Source organism: Myotis yumanensis, unplaced genomic scaffold, assembly GCF_028538775.1.
Source record: "Myotis yumanensis isolate MYYU_CA2020_CCGP unplaced genomic scaffold, mMyoYum1.0.hap1 SCAF_1, whole genome shotgun sequence".
Classification (NCBI taxonomy): domain Eukaryota; kingdom Metazoa; phylum Chordata; class Mammalia; order Chiroptera; family Vespertilionidae; genus Myotis; species Myotis yumanensis.
Window position 1 is genome coordinate 116326983 of NW_027223752.1, and position 20482 is coordinate 116347464.

A 20482-nucleotide genomic window follows, 5' to 3' on the forward strand; every position below is an offset into this window, starting at 1 on the left:
AGGGGGCAAGAGAGGGGGAGGAGAGTGGAGTCAGGTTATCAAGGCTAGTGCTTCAAGGGCCAGGTGAGAGGTCAGTGTAGCCCAGCATCAGGTCCCAGCCTGTGAGCAAGGTCAGGGCCCAGCCTATGAGCAGGGTCGGGGCCCAGCGTGTGAGCAGGGTTGAGGCTCAGTGTGTGAGCAGAATGAAGGCTCAGTCTGGGACCACCATTAGGGATAGTTTAAAAAAAGCACCAGGGTCTACTGTCCAGCAGAGTCAAGCTGCTTGTGGCTTTTCATTTGAGAGTTGCCTTCATTTCATCCTTTAGCTAATAGCTCTTTAATGTATAATTCACCCATAAATCTCTCTTAAACATATTACCTCCCCCTCTGTCCTCACTACTCTCTCTCACCTGGACCACTTTAACAACCTTCTAACTTTTGTCCTGCCTCCAGACCCTGCCTCCCACCCCAATTGCTTCTCTATGTAAGGGGAATTCTAAAAAAATACAGCTCTTTTCTGGCTGCCCCTATCCCCACAGCCAGCCAGAAAGTCACTGTTTCCTATAGCTGGCACACCTTAGAGCAGACAGAGGCCAGGTTGGCTGGAAGAATGTTAAGAAAGGTCATCTCCCAGCCCCCAGGTGCCCGTCAGCATCTCTGCAGCAGCACTATGTCCCGACCTCTTTGGAGAACTGATATACGAGAGCAGGCTGCCTATTATGACTATTCCTTGGGAACAGGGACTTCTCTTGCATTCCATTGTGGGAAAAATCTGTTCTTGCCCAATCAGTGCCTCTGGTCCCTAGCCATGCTTCTGAGGATCCCCACTTCCCACCCACAATCCAGGTGGGTTGGAGCAGCCCCACAGGATGGGTAGGTTCAACAATCTCTATTCCAAACACGTTTAAGGTCCCTGCTGTACCAGGCCCCTCCCCTGGGCTGTAGTTGCTCTTCAACAAAGTGACTTAGTCTCAGTCCCAGCCATGTTGGGATACATGACGTGCCACATGTGGGCTGGCTTCAGTCTTCAGCCCTTGTAACCCATTGCAGCCCAGTCCTGCTGATGTTACCACTGGTGGGAAAGAGCTCCTTCCCAAATCAGTGAGGCCTCTCTGGTCCACAGTGTAACACAGAGGGACCAATATTTCGAGGAAACTTCATTGACTTCCAGGTCAGTTGGCCTCTTGTAACTGGGCTTTGGACAGTCCTTGTCCCTGGCCATCTCCATAGTGTTGAACACGTTGAAGACCGGTCACTGGGATGGAGCTCCTCCTCCACCCCAGCTGCTGGCGGTCAGGGCCATTGTTTGGGGCACAGTGTGACCACACCCACACTGAGGACCTCAAGCTTAAGGAGCCAAGGTCATCCAACTGCGCCCACAGCATCAGTGCAACTCTGGCCAGCAGCAGGGCTGAGGTCAGGTGGTGCCAGCCAAGGCAGTGGGGCTGGCCGGCCAAGAGGTGACAGCCTCTCTCTCTGTCCCTGGACTTAGTACAAGCAGGTGGAGCAGTACATGTCCTTCCACAAGCTCCCGCCCGACACTCGGCAGCGCATCCATGACTACTACGAGCACCGCTACCAGGGCAAGATGTTCGACGAGGAGAGCATCCTGGGCGAGCTCAGCGAGCCGCTGCGGGAGGTGAGCTGGGTGGCGGCAAGGCAGAAAGGGATCTATGCCTTTCTGCCTGGTGACTCTGCTCATCTCCTCCCTCTTTTCCAATCCATTCTTTCTGGGGAGCAGGAGATCATCAACTTTAACTGCCGGAAGCTGGTGGCCTCCATGCCACTGTTCGCCAACGCAGACCCCAACTTCGTGACATCCATGCTGACTAAGCTGCGCTTCGAGGTCTTCCAGCCGGGCGACTACATCATCCGAGAAGGCACCATCGGCAAGAAGATGTACTTTATCCAGCACGGCGTGGTCAGCGTGCTCACCAAGGGCAACAAGGAGACCAAGCTGGCAGATGGCTCCTACTTTGGAGGTGAGTGGCCAGGAGACCCTGGGGACACAGGGGAATGGGCTGGAGAGACCGAGAAAAGCATTTCAGGCCCTTCATGGCCACTGCCTGGAGGTAGGTGTCTGTGAGCCCAGCATAGGGGGATAATCCCAGAGATGGAAAAGGTGGCCTGGAGTGGGGGACTGATGAATGTATCTGTCAAGCATCTGTACTAGGTAGTGGGGACCCAGGTCAGGGTTGGGTGGAGGCCCTTAGGAGGCCACCCTGACTCCTGCTGTCCCAGCAGAGATCTGCCTGCTGACACGGGGCAGGCGCACAGCCAGCGTGCGGGCCGACACCTACTGCCGCCTGTACTCGCTGAGTGTGGACAACTTCAATGAGGTGCTGGAGGAGTACCCCATGATGCGGCGGGCCTTCGAGACCGTGGCGCTGGACCGCCTGGACCGCATTGGTGAGGGGACTGGGCGAGAGGGCGGAAGGGAGGTGGACCGGGCTCCCCCTCTCCTCTGCCCTGAGCCCCTGCTCTCCTTCTGTGGCCCAGGCAAGAAGAACTCCATCCTCCTCCACAAAGTCCAGCATGACCTCAACTCAGGAGTCTTCAACTACCAGGAGAATGAGATCATCCAGCAGATTGTGCAGCACGACCGCGAGATGGCTCACTGTGCGCATCGCGTTCAGGCTGCCACCTCCGCCACCCCGACGGCCACGCCTGTCATCTGGACCCCGCTGATCCAGGCACCACTGCAAGCTGCTGCCGCCACCACTTCTGTGGCCATAGCCCTCACCCACCACCCACGGCTGCCCGCTGCCATCTTCCGCCCTCCCCCAGGCCCCAAGCTCAGCAGCCTTGGGCCCGGGCAGACACCCAGGCATCTGAAGCGGCTGCAGTCTCTCATCCCTTCTGCACTGGGCTCTGCCTCACCCACCAGCAGCCCATCCCAGTTGGATACACCATCTTCCTCCTCCTTCCACATCCAACAGTTGGCTGGATTCTCCGCCCCTGCCGGACTGAGTCCTCTCCTGTCTTCGTCCAGCTCTTCGCCACTTCCCGGGGTCTGTGGCTCTTCTCCTGCTCCCACACTATCCGCCAACACAGCTTCCACCACCATAGCCGGATTTGGCCTCTTCCACAAAGCACTGGGCGGCTCCCTGTCCTCATCTGACTCACCCCTGCTCACCCCACTACAGCCAGGCACCCACTCCCCACAGGCTAACCAGCCACTACCTTCACTACCAGGGGCCCAGGGCAGCCTGGGACTCCTGGAACATTTCCTGCCACCCCCACCTTCATCCAGGTCCCCATCCTCTAGTCCAGGGCAGCTTGGCCAGCCTCCTGGGGAGTTGTCCCCAGGTCTGGCTGCTGGCCCACCAAGTACGCCAGAGACACCTCCACGGCAGCCTGAGCAGCCATCGATGGCAGGGGCCTCTGGGGAGGCTTCTCCTATAGCCTTTACCCCCCGAAGAGGTCTCAGCCCCCCTGGCCACAGCCCAGGCCCCGCAAGAACTTTTCCAAATGCTCCACCCCGGGCCTCTGGCTCCCATGGTTCCTTGCTCCTGCCACCTGTATCCAGCCCCCCACCACTCCAGGTTCCCCAGCGCTGGGGCACACCACCTCTCACCCCAGGCCGCCTCACCCAGGACCTCAAGCTCATCTCAGCCTCTCAGCCGGCCCTACCCCAGGATGGGGCACAGACCCTCCACAGAGCCTCCCCACACTCTTCTGGGGAGTCTGTGGCTGCCTTCCCGCTCTTCTCCAGAGCTGGGGGTTGCAGTGGGGGCCTTGGTCCCCCTGGGAGGCCCTATGGTGCCGCCTCAGGCCAGCATGTCACTCTGCCTCAGAAGACATCCTCAGGTTCTTTGCCACCCCCTCTTTGTTTGTTTGGGGCAAGAGCCGCCTCTTCTGGGGGCCCCCCTCTGACTGCTGCTTCCCAGAGGGAACCTGGGGCCAGGGCTGAGCCAGTGCGATCCAAACTGCCATCCAATCTATGAGCTGGGGCCCCTTCCTCTCTTTTCTCTCTTCTTTCTTCCTTCAGGTTTAACTGTGATTTAGGAGATATACCAATAACAGTAATAATTATCATTTTAAAAAACTCACACCAGAAAAACAAGACAGCAGAAAATAACCAGGTATTCTTAGAGCTATAGATTTTTGGTCACTTGCTTTTATAGACTATTTTAATACTCAGCAGTAGTGGGAGGGTTAGGCAAGGCTCAAATGCAAAAGCCAGAGCAAGGTTGGGGGGTGGGGGCTACCCATGTTTGGGGTTCCTAGAGCAGACCTGTCATTGTATTTGTTTTAAGGCACCAGCCACCACCAGCCCCTCAGCAGTGAACTTGGTGCCTCACTCTGCGGGGAGTCTTCTAGGGGCTGCCCTTGGTGGTTTTCCTGGGGAGCCTCAGTCTCCTGAGTCCTTGGAACAAAGTGGGGCCAGGGTCCTGAGAATTTTGCATTTTTTTACTGCAAACCTAGCAAGATCTGTATGTGTCTGTAATATGTGTATATGTATAAGCTATGTAGCGCTCTGTAGAGCCATGTAGATAGCCACTCACATGTGTGCAATCTAGTTTAACCCAATGTTGCCGGGACACCCAGGTCACCTTACATCCAGCAGCCCACTGTAGTCCATAGGCTGGGAATCAGAAGGTCTGGGGGGAGTATTCTTTCCAGTCCTCAGGGAAGAGGACCCCAAGACCTCTCAGCAGGCCCCCTGTCTCCCCATCTCTGGTTTCCTATCCAATCCGAGCCTGACCTCTCACCACATGGAAGCAGAGGACTCTGAACTGTGCCTCCTGTAGGTCCTCAAGCACATCCTGTCCTCTCTGTGGCCCTCAGTTCCCTGTCGGGACAGTGGGAGGTGAGGGTACTTCTGGTTGAGTCTGCTCTGTGCCAAGCACTGGTTCAGCACTTTACACACATTAACTCCTTCCATTTCACAAAGACCATGAGGTAGGTACTTTGATTCTCCCTATTTCACAGATGAGAAAACTGAATTTGGGGTACTTTTTCAAGAATCATGTAGCTAAGAGTGACAGACCTGGGACTGATTTGAGATTCTAATTCATGCCTGCTTGAGGCCAAAGCCTAGGTTCCTTCCATTAAAAACTGTTGAGAGAGGCTAAGTTAGTCTTCAAACGTGGTGCAGTGGGAGAAACCAGATTATAGAGTCAACCAGACCTGGTTTGAATTCCAGCCCTGCCTTAGCTGTGTGATCTTGGGCAAATTATCTGACCTTCCTGAGTCTGTTACCTCAAATGTAAAACGGGAATAATTATGGTGCCATCTTACAAGTACATATGAGGACAGGATGAGAAAAGCACTATATGTGAAATGCCCAGCCCGTACCTGGCACATGCCATAGGTGCTCAGTAAGTCATGTTTCTTCTGCCTCCCCTCATCCAGCCCATTGCTCCAGCAAGCTGTGGTGAGAGCCCAGGGAGCTTTGGCTGAGGGCTCCAGGACTTAAGATCTCAGGGTATAGGAGGCGGCGGAGCTTCCCGAAGGGCCAGTGGCAGGCTTGAGCCAGGCCTTGAGATGTGGGAAGAGTTAGGAAGTGAGAAAGGGAGGGGAGGGGAAGGGAGGGCAGTGAGGAAGTAGAAAGGCAGGTGGGATGGAGTGCTCAGTGGGGATATGATGAAGGTAGATGTACAGTGTGGAGCTGGGGGCTTTGGGAGGAGATCCTGAAGCCAAGTGGTCAGAGGGAAGACCATGGATGCCAGGCTAAGGGGATTGGCCCTGATTCTGCAGGCAACTAGGAGCCAGAAGCAGGTTCAGAGTGAGAGTCATTGTGAACTAGGAGCTCAGATTATAGAAGCTCCTTAGGCACAATCCTCCCTTTCAACAAGATTCTACCAGAGCTAAGCTCAGTGGTCTGCCTCCTTCCTATAGGGTAGGAGCAGGTTTGCTACCAAGACCTGAATAGTAAGGAGGACTGATCCATGCTCCAAGAGCTCTCCTCCATGCTCCCAGCTAAATGCTGACAAGATCAGGCTTTGTCCTGGGCTGTGGGACAGGCCAGTATCTCCAGTGATGGGCCACAGGCAGTGGGAGGCTGTTTTCCAGGACAGGAGGAGGTGAGGATTCTGGGTCTTAGGGAGAGACAAGGAGCCGCCTGGCCTTGGTCATTACTGGGCAGGAGAAGTCCCCTCAGACCCAGGGAGTTCTCAGAGCTGGAAAAATTTAAACAGGCCTCAATCCGAGTTCTGCACACACCCACGTCCCCTGAGGAAGGCTTACTTAATCTAAACCCACAGTAGTCCTGGAGGTAGTGGCCAGGGTGGGGGGTAGGAAAGGGACAGGAGTGAGGGTGGAGGGTTCAGTGGCATGCGGAGTGAGGACACGCCCTTGTTATCAGAGCAGGCCTCACCGCCCTACACACGCACACACATTTTATAAAAGCTGACCCCGTGCAGCCACTCTAGAGGCTGGGGAAGCCAAGTCCAATCAGTTGGCCCTTCTATCCCCACAAGCAATTTTCAAATCTTCCACTTTTAAAACAGAAAACGGTAAATGTGCCGTGTTGTATATTTTATTTAAATAAAAAAATCCAATAGATGCTGCCTTCTTTTAGGGGCCAGGGATTGAGGGGGAATGAAGTTATTGGGGAATGAATACTGGGGGCTCAGGAGCAAGGCTGTGGAGGGCAGTGGACAGGTCCCCTAGAGCAGTGGTCACAAGCTGGTGGTCCATGAGGTTCAAAAGATTGGCGACCGCTGCCCTAGAGCACTTGTGGACGCTGGAGGCAGCTGTGCTCTGTGTGTGGGCTGGTGAGAGTAAGGAGGAGGATGAGAGAGTGTGTGTGCATCATTTGTCAGTGGAGGGGGAGACCCTGACTGAGATCCTTCCCACCCCAGCTGCCAGAGTCCCTGGGACGCCCTGATGCCCCCTGAAGGAGGAAGGGGGCAGTAATGTGCACATGAGCTCCAGCTGGTTCCAAACAGGGATATACCATCTTAGCCTGGTCAGCTGGACCCTCAGAAGCTGAGGGCGGTTGGGGACAAAAGGTGACCGAGCTGGGGGTTTCATGACCAGGACAGAGGGTTGCCTTTCAGAGTGGCCAAGAATGAGCCACAGCCTTTGGGCTCTGTGTGGGTCAGGGAACCTGAGGGCATCCTCTGGATTCAGGCCTTGTTAGGAAGTGCTGCCCACTCCCCACTGCCCTGGGGAGGATGCTAGGCCTGGCCCCCAGACCCTTGTAAAACCCTTAGATGACAGCCTCTACCACCCCTGGCTGCAGAAGGTCCCTGTAAGCCCTGGGACCTTGCCCAGTAGGGGAGAAGCAGTGATCTGCCATCGGAAAAGCCAAGTCCCTGGGGGCTCCTGGCTGCTCAGGGAGTGCCGTGGTGCCCCATCCGCATGGCAGAAAGGAAAGTCCTCAGAAAGGGCAGGGAACCCGCTTCCCATTACTGATGGCTGAGTGGATGCTGTTTCCATGGTAACTGACCTGAAAGTCCTGTTGCTAAGGAAGCAGCTCAGCAGGCCCAGCATCCCCATGACAACTGCCCCCTGTGGCCCAGGCAGTGGTGCTTCCTGAGGACTGTGGGGAGGGCAAGGGCTGGGCATAGGCCCGGCCTTTGGGGATCTGGGGAGGCCCTTGCACACAGACAGCGACTGTGCTAAGCACAGGGTGAGAGGAATTGCAGCGGGTCCAGCCCAACCTGAGGAGTGGACGCTCACCCCTCAGATTGGGCTGGACCCGCCGCAAGGACACTCACCCCCACCCACCACCCGTCTACCCTGCTTGGATCCACCCCAGGCATCTGCACAGGGCCAAGCTTCTGGGGCCCGGAGGCAGGGCAACACTAGCCACGTCTTCTCTGTTTCCTTCCCGAAAGGACACTTAGTAAGTAGTTACCATGTGCTCTGCTCTTTGAGCTATCCCATTATCTCCCTCCCTCCTCACAATAACACTGACAGGTAAGAATTAGCCTCAAGTTCAGTGAGCCAAAGGGCACTGAGGCTCAAAGAAGGTGAGGAGCTTGTCTAGACCAGTCCGCTAGAATGTGAAGGAGCCAAGATGCACACCCAGGTCCTGGGGACCAACCCTGTCCCTCCCCACTGGTGGCACAGGGGTCAGGTGGTAGGAGCTGTCCGTCTGATGCAGGCAGGCCAGAAAGGGTGTATTCGCCATAGAGAACTTAAAAACTAGAATAAAAGCGACTAAATGTCAGTTTGCTTTCTCTTTCCCCATTACATCTAGCAGCAGCTCTGAACAAGTCAGCAGACAGCATCCTGCCTCCCCGCTCCCCATGCCACTGCAGCCATGCTTCAGGCCCAGTGACCACCTGAGGGGCTCAGCTGCCAGCATGGGGGGCGGGGGGGACGGGAAGGTCTGAGGCCCTTCTTTCTTCCTTGGTGGGGCTAAACCAGATTGGGAACTTTAAAAGAGCATTTTAAAAGTTTAATGAAATGCCTCCCTGGACTTCGTGTGTTTTTCCAGCTGCTGCTCCTCGTCATCACAGCCAAACTTCTGAGGGTTGCCTCCACTGCTGACCTTATTTCCCTCCGGAGTCACTGCTCCGCCACCGCAGTCTGGCTCCCGCCTTATCTCCATGGAAGGGCTCCAGACAGGTCATCAGTGGCTCCTTGTAGTGGTGCCCTCCCAGCAGTGTGTGACCCTGCTGCCAGGCCCTCCGTAGTTCTCGAGATGCCCTGGCTCCTTGCTGCCACCTTTCTGTTCAGCCTCAGCTTGAAGGGCTCTTCTTTCTCCCAAAGGACAGTGCTCCTGGGCCTCTGACCTCGGCCCCCATCTTCTCACTGCACACGCACTTTCTGGAAACTGCACCGGTGCCTATGGCTTCCCTGGCCTGGAGGAGAGGGCCTCCCACCTTTCCCCTCAATTCAGGCCCCACATCCCCTACGCTGCAGCCCAGGTGCCTGCTGCTGCAGCCACATGATTTCTCATCCTTTTCTGACCCACTGTAGCCCTTTTATTCTTTCTTGAGTTTGAAGCTTCCAATGCACTGTGTCGTCTCCAGCTCCCACCCTATGCTGGCTCCACCCCAGGCACGTGCACGGGGCTGGACAACACCAGTCAACCCCTTATGATTTTGCTTCTTCAATTTTCTTTTTCTTAAGGGTGGAATATTTTGTATATACAGGAGAAAATATAAATAAACATAATAAATATGTACTGCTCCTTAACTTACAATGGGGTTATAGTCTGATAAATCCATCGTAAATTGAAAATATTGTAAATGGAAAATGTATTTAATCCACCTAACCTACATCGTAGCTTAGCCTCGCCTACCTTAAAAGGCTCAGAACACTTACATTATATTGGTGCTGTGGGGCCAAGCATCAAGGACAATATCATGCTGCATATCACTAGCTAAGAAAAAGATCAAAATTCAACATTTGAAGTAGGGTTTCTACTGAATGTGTATCACTTTCGCACCATCATCAAATTGAAAAATCATTAGTCAAACCATTGTAGGTAGTGGATTGTACATAAATAAGATATTAAAATATGATAAACATCCATGTGTCAATCCCTCAGCTTAAGAAATTGAACACAGGAAATACTTTTAAACATTTGTGCCAGTCCTCTAACGTATCACTCTCCCTCTCTCCAAGAAAAACCACTCATCTGAACTTTATTTTTAAAGTTGACATCCAATATTATTTTATTTTAGTTTCAGGTGTACAGCATAGTGGTTAGACATTTATATAATTTATGAAGTGATCCCCCCAATAATTCTAGTATCCACCTAACACCATACATAGTTATTATAATAGAATTGACTATATTCCCTATGCTGTACTTTACATCTTTGTAACTATTCTATAACTACCAATTTGTATTTCTTAATCCCTTCACTTTTTTTCGCTCAGCCCCTTTCCATTTGGCAACCATTAGTTTGTTCTCTGTATCTGTAAGTCTGTTTCTGTTTTGTTTGTTAGTTTATTTTGTTCTTTAGATTCCACATTAAGTGAAATCATATGGAATTTGTTTTTCTCTGTCTGACTTATTTCACTAAGCATAATACCCTCTAGGTGCACCCATGTTGTCACAAGTGGTTAAGACTTTATTCTTTCTACGGCAGAGTAATATTCCATTGTATATATGTACCACAACTTTATCCAATTGTCTATTGATGGGCACTTGGGTTGCTTCCATATCTTGGATATTGTAAATAATGCTTCAATGAACATATATCTTTTCAAATTAGTGTTTGGGATTTCTTCGGATAAATACCCAGAAGTGGAATTGCTGCATCATAAAAGTTTCACTTTTAATCTTTTGAGGACCCTCCATATTGTTTTCCATAGTGGGCATCCATTTGAGTCCAACCAAGAGTACACTAGGGTTCCCTTTCTCCACATTCTTGCCAACACCTGTTGTTTGTTGATGTATTAATGACTAGAGGCCTGGTGCACAAAATTCATGCAGAGGTGGGGTCCCTAGGCCTGGCTGACAATCAGGGCCAATTAGGTTCCCTGCCTCCCCACCTTTCCGCCTCCCTACCTCCTCCTCCCCTCGTCACCCATGCACCACCACCGTGAGGTTTCCTGCCTCCCTGCCTCCCCACTCTTCTTTTCCTCACTACCCGCGTCCACCACCACCCACCCCCAGTTCCCTGTCCCAGCCCAAGGCCTGGCTGAGGGGAGGGACCAGGAGGGTGGCCAGCAGGCCCCATTGGCAATCAGGGCCTGCTAGCTGGGGGCAGCTCCTGCATTGAGCGTCTGGCCCCTTGTGGTCAGTGTGCATCATAGCAACCAGTCATTCTGGTTGTTCTGGTCGTTCTGTCCTAACAGTCACTTAGGCTTTTATATATATAGACTAGAGGCCCGGTGCACAAAAATTCGTGCACTCGGCGGGGGGAGGGGGGGTCCCTCAGCCCAGCCTGTGTCCTCTCACAGTCTGGGACCCCTCGGGGGATGACCATCTGCTGGCTGAGGCCTGCTCCCCAGGGGATTGGGCCTAAGCTGGCAATCAGACATCCCTCTGGCAGCCCAGCAGCCCTCGGGGGATGTCCACTTGCCAGCGGGGAGCAGACCTAAGCTGCAGTCAGACATCCTTAGCACTGCTGAGGAGGCAGGAGAGGCTCCCACTACCACCGCTGTACTGGCAGCCATCAGCCTGGCTTGTGGCTGAGCAGAGCTCCTCCATGTGGGAGCTCACTGACCACCAGAGGGCAGCTTCTGCATTGAGCGTCTGCCCCCTGGTGGTCAGTGTGTGTCATAGTGACCAGTCATTCCCAGTCTTTCTGTTGTTAGGGTCAGTTTGCATACTACCCTTTTACTATATAGGATAGAGGCCTGGTGCACGGGGAGGGGCCAGCTGGTTTGCCCTGAAGGGTGTCCCGGATCAGGGTGGGGGTCCCGCTTGGGTGCCTAGCCAGCCTGGATGATGGGCTGATGGCTGTTTTCAGGCTGCCTGCACCCCCTTTAGGGTGGGGGTCCCCACTGGGGTGCCTGGCCAGCCTGGATGAGGGGCTGATGGCTGTTTTCAGTCTGGCCACACCCCCTTCAGGGTGGGGGTCTCCACTGGGGTGCCTGGCCAGTCTGGGTGAGGGGCTGAGGGCCGTTTTCAGGCTGGCCGACGACTGAAGCTCCCAGCCTCTCCTTTTTTTCTTTTTTTTTTTAATTCTGGGATTTATTTACCTTCTATAATTGAAACTTTGTTGCTGTCACTGGAGCTGAGGCCACGGCCTGCTGAAAGCAGGTATCTGGGGTTTGTTTAGCTTCTATAATTGAAACTTTGTTGCTTTCGGAGCTCAGAGCCGGGACGCGGCAGGCAGGGAACCTTGGCTTCCTCCATCACTGGAGCAAGCAAGCCTCCTGCTCGCTTCAGCTGCGTGGCTGCCAGCCGCCATCTTTGTTGGTGGTTAATTTGCATATCGCCCTGATTAGCCAATGGGAAGCATAGCAAAGGTACTGTCAATTACCCTTTTTGTCTTTTATTAGATAGGATACTTTGCAAAGATTTTCTCTTGATTTATGTCTTGTTTGTTCATTTACTTAACCGGGTCTTTAAATGGACAAACATTTCTGATTTTAATGATGTTCAACTTATCAAATTTTTCTTTTATGATTCATGCCTTTTAACAAGAGAGTGAAAATGATATGCTGGAAAATATTTACTTAACACAAAAGAAGGTAGTAACAGAAAAACAGAGGGACAAAAATAAAGGCATATCTATATCTATATCTATATCTATCTATATATCTATATCTATCTATCTATCTCTATCTCTATATCTATATCTATCTATCTATCTATATATATATAAAAAATAGAGGAATATGCAAATTATCCGGGACACTGTCACATCATGACCGTTCACAAGGTGGGCAGGACTCCGGGTCTCACGTGATTTCATCCCACCCAGGCAGACTCCCCCATGGTCCTGCAGCCAAATCCCAATGCCAACCCGGGGTTTACTAAATTTTACTAGAGCTGCTCCCCACATCCCCAACCCCTGCCCCAGGACCATTGCTGCCTGCAGCAGGGTGCCCGGGCAGCCTCCTGACAGGTGGGTGGCCAGGGAGAGCCGAGTGGGGCGGTGGCTGCAGGGAGCCACAGAAGGGCAGGGTAGCTGGATCCAAGTTCCCAGGGGTCTGAGGAAAGCTCCTGACAGGAGCCCAGACTGCAAAGAAAGAAGAGAAAGTGACCACAGGGAGCTCTTCCAATCTCCCTGCATGGACACCCTACCCCAGCCCCCACACCCTTGCGGGGACAGATGGACACCCTACCCCAGCCCCCGCACCCCTAGGAGGATTGGGAGGCTGACCTGATGGAGAGAAGACCAAGCCTCAGGGGTAGCCACAGCCCGCACCTCTGACTCCCTATCTCTTCCCCCACCACCCCCGCCAGGGGTGCCCACACCAATAGCATGTTAGCGATGACCCGTCAGCACACCCGAGGCACCCGGGGCCCACGGCCTGCTGCTGCCGGGGCCCCTCTGCTGGGGCCCCTCTGCTGGGGCCAGGCATGCCTCTCCTCCCCACAACTCCAGACCCAGGTGGAGGCAGGCCTGAGCGGCCTCCCAGGGTCAGACCCATCCCCACTGACAGCAGTGGTGCTGTCTCCGCAGCAGAAGGGCACTGAACCTCACCAGGGGTGTGGATAAACCCACCCTCCTAGCCCACCTGGCCCCACCCCGGCACGGCCCCCACCCTGCTCCAGGAGATTGGAGCCCTGAGCACATACAGCTGTGAAATGGCTACGTACAATTTAAAGACTGGCGCCAAGTGGGGAGGTTTGACAGTTACTCTGCCTTCGGCTTCACCACCCCCCTAGCACCCCTCTACTGCCCCCCCCGCCCCCGCCAGCGCCTCCAGGGATGACCACTGCTATTGGGCTGCTGGCCAGAGCCCACCCCTCTGAGGCCTGCGGAACACTCTGCAAAGCTTCGATAGCTACAGTCCCAGGAAACAATCATGCCCTCTTCCCCTAATCAGCACCTACTACCTGCGAGGGTACCCATGGGCTTAAAAATAACAATCCCTTCCCATTTAGACATCACTTACTTGATGAAACATTTCTAGGTTTATTAGCTCAGAATCTCTTCATGACAACCCAGTGAGGTAGGCAGAGAAAAGATTACAGTTCCCATGGTATATGTGTATGTAGTCAGAAATGAAGCTCAGAGAGGAAAAGTTTCAAGTCCAGTGGTTCCCACACGCCCCACAGGGGGGCAATTTGATTTTAATTGGGGGTAATTCGAGAATGAGTTAACAGTGAATTTTTTGCATTTCTTATGGTTCTAGGGGGCCTCATCTACAGTGTATCCTATCTAATAATAGACAAACATGGTAACTGATCATACCTTCACTACACCTCCCATTGGCTAATCAGCACGATATGCAAATTAACTGCCAACAAAGATGGCGGCTAATTTGTATACTGCGGGCAGGGCGGGACAGTGCAGCCGCCAGCGGGAGCCGCTATCCTGGGCCACAGGCCGGCCCCAGAAACCCCAGAAGCTGCCCAGAAGCCGGTGATTGGGGGGAGATGGGGGTCCCCTGCCCAGGCCTGACGCCTCTGGCAGAGGCCTCAGGCCTGGGCAAGGGGCCGATCTGGCGATCAGAGGGTGATGGGGGTCGATTCCTCTGGCCGAGTCGTCAGGCCTGGGCGAGGGTGGAGCCGGTGATCGGGGGGGGAGATGGGGGTCCCCTGCCCAGGCCTGAAGCCTGGGCCAGAGGTGTCAGGCTTGGGTGGGGGGCGGAACCAGTGATGGGAGGGAGATGGGGGGGAGGTGGGGGGCGGAACCAGTGATGGGAGGGAGATGGGGGGGAGGTGGGGTTCCCCTGCCCAGGCCTGAAGCCTGGGCCAGAGGCATCAGGCCTGGGAGAGGGGCAGAGCCGGCAATCGGAGGGATCTGGGGGTCCCCTGCCCAGGCCTGACACCTCTGGCCGAGGCATCAGGCCTGGGCAAGGGGCCGATCCGGTGATCGAAGGGTGATGGGGATGGACGCCTCTGGCCAAGGCGTCAGGCCTGGGCGAGGGTGGAGCCGGTGATTGGGGGGAGATGGGGGTTCCCTGCCCAGGCCTGACGCCTGGGCCAGAGGAGTCAGGCCTTGGGGGGGCAGGGTGGCAAGCCGGCGATTGGTGTGAATTACAGAGGAAACACCTTTTCTGACCGCTCATTGGCTAAGCTCCCTGTATGCCACTGGTAATATTCTTAGTAACTTGGGTAATAAGAATCCAAAAAGGTGATCTAGGGTTTTTCACCACACTCCTGGCGAAAAAAACAAAAGTCCACTGCTGGAGGGCTAAGAAATGTCATATCCTGCCCTAGCTGGTTTGGCTCAGTGGATAATGCCTTGGCCTGCCGATGGCAGGGTCTGAGTTCAATTCTGACCAAGGGCATGTACCTAGGTTGCAGGCTCCTCCCTGGCCGGGGCCCAGGTCAGGGCTCATGCAGGAGACAACCAATCAAAGTGTTCCTCTCACTTTGATGTTTCTCTCTGTCTTTCCCTTTCTCTTCCACATTCTCTAAAAATCAATGGAAACATATCCTCAGGTGAGGATAAAAAATAATAAAAAAATTATTATTATATGAAAGACACATCTTGAAAATGCCTAAAGAAAGTTGTCATTTTTTCATGGTGAAGAGACTGGAGTCCGTGTTGATGAAAACACCTTGGTGGCTGCGGTGACTGGCAGTGGCTGCAGCAGCGGGGTGATGGGGCCGGTGCCTTTCCCTGATCAGCCCGGCCACCTCCCACCAAGGGAGGCCAGACTGCGGCTTAGGCCCTATCCCCAAGGGGATCAGGGAGTGGGCCTAAGCCATCACTAGGACATCCCCTGAGGGCTCCCAGTATGTGAGAGGGGGCAGGCTGGGCTGAGGGACACTCCCCCAAGTGCACGAATTTCGTGCACCGGGCCCCTAGTCCTATATAATAAAAGGCTAATATGCAAATGACCGAATGGTGGAATGACCAGTCACCATGATGCACACTGACCACCAGGGGGCAGACACTCAACCCCAGGAGCTGCCCCCTGGTGGTCAGTGTGCTCCCACAGGGGGAGCACCGCTCAGCCAGAAGCCTGACTCATGGCTGTCAAGCACAGCGGCAGTGGAGGGAGCCTCTCTCGCCTCCGTGGCAATGCTAAGGATGTCCGACTGATGGCTTAGGCCCACTAAGCCATCATCCCCCCAGGGCTCCCAGACTGCGATAGGGCATAGGCCAGGCTGAGGGACCCCCCCCCCCCCCCCACCGAAGTGCACAAATTTCATGCACTGGGCCTCTAGTAGAAAATAAATAGCAAAATGCCACATGTAAATCTTACCTTATCAGTAATTAAAATGCAAATAGATTAAACAGTTCAATTAATTGACAGAAGTTGATAGAATGAACTATATAAATAAAATAAATATAAAATATAAATAGTATAAAACTATACATAAAAATTATAAAGTTCTAATATATAAATATATAATATATAGTGAAATATATTAGAAATACATTATGTATTAATGTAATAATATATAAAATAATATAATATTTGTTGATATACAATATATTAAATATATTTTATATATAATATATATTATAATATAATAATACTAGAGCCCGGTGCATAAAATTTGTGCACTGGGGGAGGGTGTCCCTCAGCCCAACCTGCACCCTCTCCAATCTGGGACCCTTCTGACCGATTGGGCCTAAACCAGCAGTCGGACATCCCTCTCACAATCCAGGACTGTTGGCTCCCAATCTCTCACCTGCCTGCCAGCCTGATCACCCCCTAACCACTCCCCTGCCAGCCTGATCGACACCTAACTGCTCCCCTGCTGACCCGATTTCCCCCAACTGCCCTCCCCTGCAGGCCTGGTCACCCCCAACTGCCCTCCCCTGCCAGCCCAGTCACCCCTAACTGCCTTCCCCTGCTGGCCTGGTCGCCCCTAACTGCCCTCCCTTGCAGGCCTGGTCACCCCCAACTGCCATCCCCTGCTGGCCTGGTGCCCCCAACTGCCCTCCCCTGCAGGCAATCTTGTGGTGGCCATCTTGTGGTCACAAGGGGGTGGCCATCTTGTGCAAGGGTGTGATAGTCAATTTGCATATTACCTCTTAATTATATAGGATAATAAAAGGTCAATCCATCAAGAAGATTTAACAATTATAAACATATATACCTCTAACAACAGAGCCCCCAAGTTAATAAAGCCAACCTGGCATAAGGGAAGGGAGAAATGAACAATTCAACAATAATAGTTGTAGACTTTAGTGCTCCACTTTTAATAATGGATAGAACAACTTGATAGAGAATCAGCAATGGATAGAAAATTCGAACAACCATACAATCTAACGAGCATCTAACTGGCATCTAGAACACTCCACCTAATAACAGCAAAATACATATTCTTCTCAAGTCCACATGTAACATGAGACCATGTGTTAGGCCACAAAACAAGTCTCAATAAATTTAAAAAGATTGAAATCCTACAAAGTACGATCTCTGACCACCATCTAATAAAATTAATAATCAATAACAAAAGAAAATGTAGAAAATGTACAAATATGTGGACATTAACAACTTTAAAAAAACAAATGGGTCAAAGAAGAAATCACAAGGACTATTAGAAAGTAAATTGAGATGAATGGAAACAAAAACACAAGATACTATAATGAATTTATGGGGTGCAGTAAAAGTGTTCAGAGGGAAATACATAGCAATATATTCCTATATTTATGAAAAGATCTTAAATCAGTAACCTATACATTCTCCTTAAAAAACTAGGAAAACAAAAGCAAACTAAGAAAGGCTAGCAGAAAGAAGAAAATAATAAAGATTAGAGCAGAGATAAATGGAATAGAGAATAAAAAACAATTATGATAATCAGAAAAGATCAACAAAATTGACAAATTTTGATAATTTACAATTGACCCTTTTGGAGACCATAGGTGATTTGAGTTCATTTCCAAAAGCGATGTAATAAGAATGCGTGCTCTCTCTTCAAATAATGTGGATGTATACAGAATTAGAGTGCTGTGAAAGTTAGCCCAGAGAGCATTTTCCCTTTTGGTAATTATGATTCTGGAATAGATTTATTATTCTGAAACTTCCTAAGTTACAAAATTTTTTATTTCTGTGAGTAAACTTGAAATTGCAGTTTCTTTGATATGGCAACCTTTAACAAAGATCTGAATAAAGTTTTTATTGGCAAATGTTGCAATTTTTCCTCATTTGGGAAATCTAATTAGCTTTCATTCTATATAAAAGAAAATAGACTTATAACTTGCACTTCCCAAAAATCTCAACTACACTACTAAAAATGAAGGAGACACACACACACACACACACACACACACACAATGAGAGAAAGAGAAGCTCAAAATACTAACCTCAGGAATGAAAGAGGGATATTCCTACCAACCTTAAAGAAATAAAAAGGAATGTAAGGGAACACTATGAACAGTAGCATGCCAACAAGTTAGACAACCTAGATAAAATGAACACATTCTTAGGAACACACAAACTACCAAACTTGAATCAAGAAGAAATAGAAGAAAAACCAAGATGGCAGCATAGGTAAACACCAGAGATTGCTGCCTCGCACAACCACTTCAAAAATACAACTAAAAGACGGAACGGACATCATCCAGAACCACAGGAAGGCTGGCTGAGTGGAAATTCTACAACTAGAAGGAAAGAGAAAAGCATACCAAGACTCAGAGGAGGTGCGGTGCGGAAGTAAAATACAGAGGTACAGAGGCGCATGCCGAGAGGGCTGGCGGCTGAGGACATGGTTGTCTTTTTCAATCGGGAGGGAGTCTCAAGCTCTGAGCTCCAGTTCTGGGTGAATCTCTGAGGACCCAGACTCATACGGGAGAAACTGGACTGTCTGGCATTGGTCAAAACTTGAGGGCAGCTTTCTCTCGGGGGTGCTTGCAGTGATTGCTGGGACACTGAGAAGCAGGGCCTCTGAGGGCAGGACTGAGAGCAGCCATAACTGCTCCCTCCGCCCTGTTGATCCCCTGGGACCCCGCCCCCGCCCAAGCTGTGCACGGAGGCTTTTGCATATGAAAAGCCTGGCCCTTTGCAAACTGGTAATTACCTAACAAACTGCAGCTGGCCCAAGGCCCCAGGGCAACTTGCATTGCTTCACAGCTGGCTCCTGCTGGATAGCCTCAGGCAGAGGCTAGATTAGCACCTCCTTAGAGATCCAGGAGTCAGTGTGCCCGGTGGTCAGAGTGGGACCATCCAGATTGCAGCTCCTCGGATCCATAAAGGACACACTCAGGGGGCAGACTCAGTGAGCACCAAAGCCCCATTGAAGCAATTCTTGCCCCGGAGGGGTGTCTCCAGAACAGAAGTTCTCCCACTGCAGACACAGCTGATTCTCACAGCCAATTGGCCTGGAGGTCAATCCCTCTCAGTGATACCTACAACAATCAAGGCTTAACTACAACAAGACTGTGCACAAAGCCCACAAAGGGGTGCACCAAGAGCGTCTACCTCAGGTAATTGGGGAGGCTGAGCCACTGGGCCCTATAGGACACCTAGCACAGAAAGCCACTCTATCGACACAGCGAAGCATAAAAAAAATGCGGAGACAAAGAAACAGGACACAAATGACAGAAATGGAGGGAAGCAAACTACTGGATATAGAGTTCAAAACCACACTTTTAAGGTTTTTCAGGAATTTTCTAGAAACCGCTGATAAACTTTATGAGACCCTCAAGAAATCTAGTGAGACCCTCGAGGTTGTGATAAAGGACCAACTAGAAAGTAAGCATACACTGACTGAAATAAAGAATATTATACAGACTCCCAACAGCAGACTAGAGGATCACAAGAAGCAAGTCAAAGATTTGAAATACGAAGAAGCAAAAAACACCACACCGGAAAAGCAAAATGAAAAAAGAATCCAAAAATACGAAGATAGTGTAAGGAGCCTCTGGGACAGTTTCAAGCACACCAACATCAGAATTATAGGGGTGCCAGAAGAAGAGAGAGAGCAAGATATTGAAAACCTATTTGAAGAAATAATGACAGAAAACTTCCCCTACCTGGTGAAAGAAATAGACTTACAAATCCAGGAAGCAAAGAGAACCCCAAACAAAAGGAATCCAAAGAGGACCACATCAAGACACATCATAATTAAAATGCCAAGAGCAAAAGACAAAGAGAGAATCTTAAAATCAGTAAGAGAAAGACAGTCAGTTACCTACAAGGGAGTACCCATACGACTGTCAGCTGATTTCTCAACAGAAACTATGCAGGCCAGAAGGGAGTGGCAAGAAATATTCAAAGTGATGAATACCAAGAACCTACAACCAAGATTACTTTACCCAGCAAGGCTATCATTCAGAATTGAAGGTCAGAGAAAGAGCTTCACAGATAAGAAAAAGCTAAAGGAGTTCATCACCACTAAACCAGTATTATATGAAATGCTGAAAGGTATCCTTTAAGAAGAGGAAGAAGAAGAAAAAGGTAAAGATACAAACTATGAACAACAAATACACATCTATCAACAAGTAAATCTAAAAATCAAGTAAATAAATAATCTGATGAACAGAACAAACTGGTGATTATAATAGAACCAGGGGCATAGAAAGGGAGTGGACTGACTACTCTTGGGGGGCAAAGGGGTGTGGGGGATGCGGGAAGAAACTGAACAAAAATCGTGCACCTATGGATGAGGACAGTGGCGGGGGGGGGGGGAGGGGTAAGGGCGGAGGGTGGGGTGGGAAACGGGTGGAGGGGAGCTATGGGGGGAAAAGGAGGAACAACTGTAATAATCTGAACAATAAAGATTTAATTTAAAAAAAGAAGAAATAGAAAATCTGAATAGGCATATAACAAGCAGAGATATTAAATTAGTAATAAAACTCCCCATAAAGAAAAGCCCAGGACGACCTCACTGGTGAATTCTATCCCACATTTAAAAAACAACACCAATCTTTCACAAACTCCGAAGAGGAGGGAACACTTTTCTTATTCTATGAGGCCAGTATTACACTAATACAGAAACCAGAGCTATAATAAAAAATAAAAAAAAGAAAACTACAGACCAATATTCCTTATGATTATAGACACAACAATCTTCAACAAATTCTGAAAGGAGCTGAGGATTTTTTCCTTAATTTTCTAG

At 50.8% G+C, this 20482-nt stretch overlaps 1 protein-coding gene across 1 annotated transcript in view; it reads left to right on the forward strand.

Moving 5' to 3' along the window:
- HCN4 (hyperpolarization activated cyclic nucleotide gated potassium channel 4) overlaps positions 1–4161 on the forward strand; it is a 43567-nt gene extending 39406 nt beyond the window's left edge. Inside the window, exons 5-8 of the mRNA XM_070407588.1 lie at positions 1472–1618; positions 1721–1961; positions 2224–2388; positions 2479–4161. Of these exons, the coding sequence (XP_070263689.1) occupies positions 1472–1618; positions 1721–1961; positions 2224–2388; positions 2479–3926 (2001 nt within the window). The 3' untranslated portion in view covers positions 3927–4161. The remainder of the gene's footprint in view (positions 1–1471; positions 1619–1720; positions 1962–2223; positions 2389–2478) is intronic.
- Positions 4162–20482: the final 16321 nt, after the last annotated feature.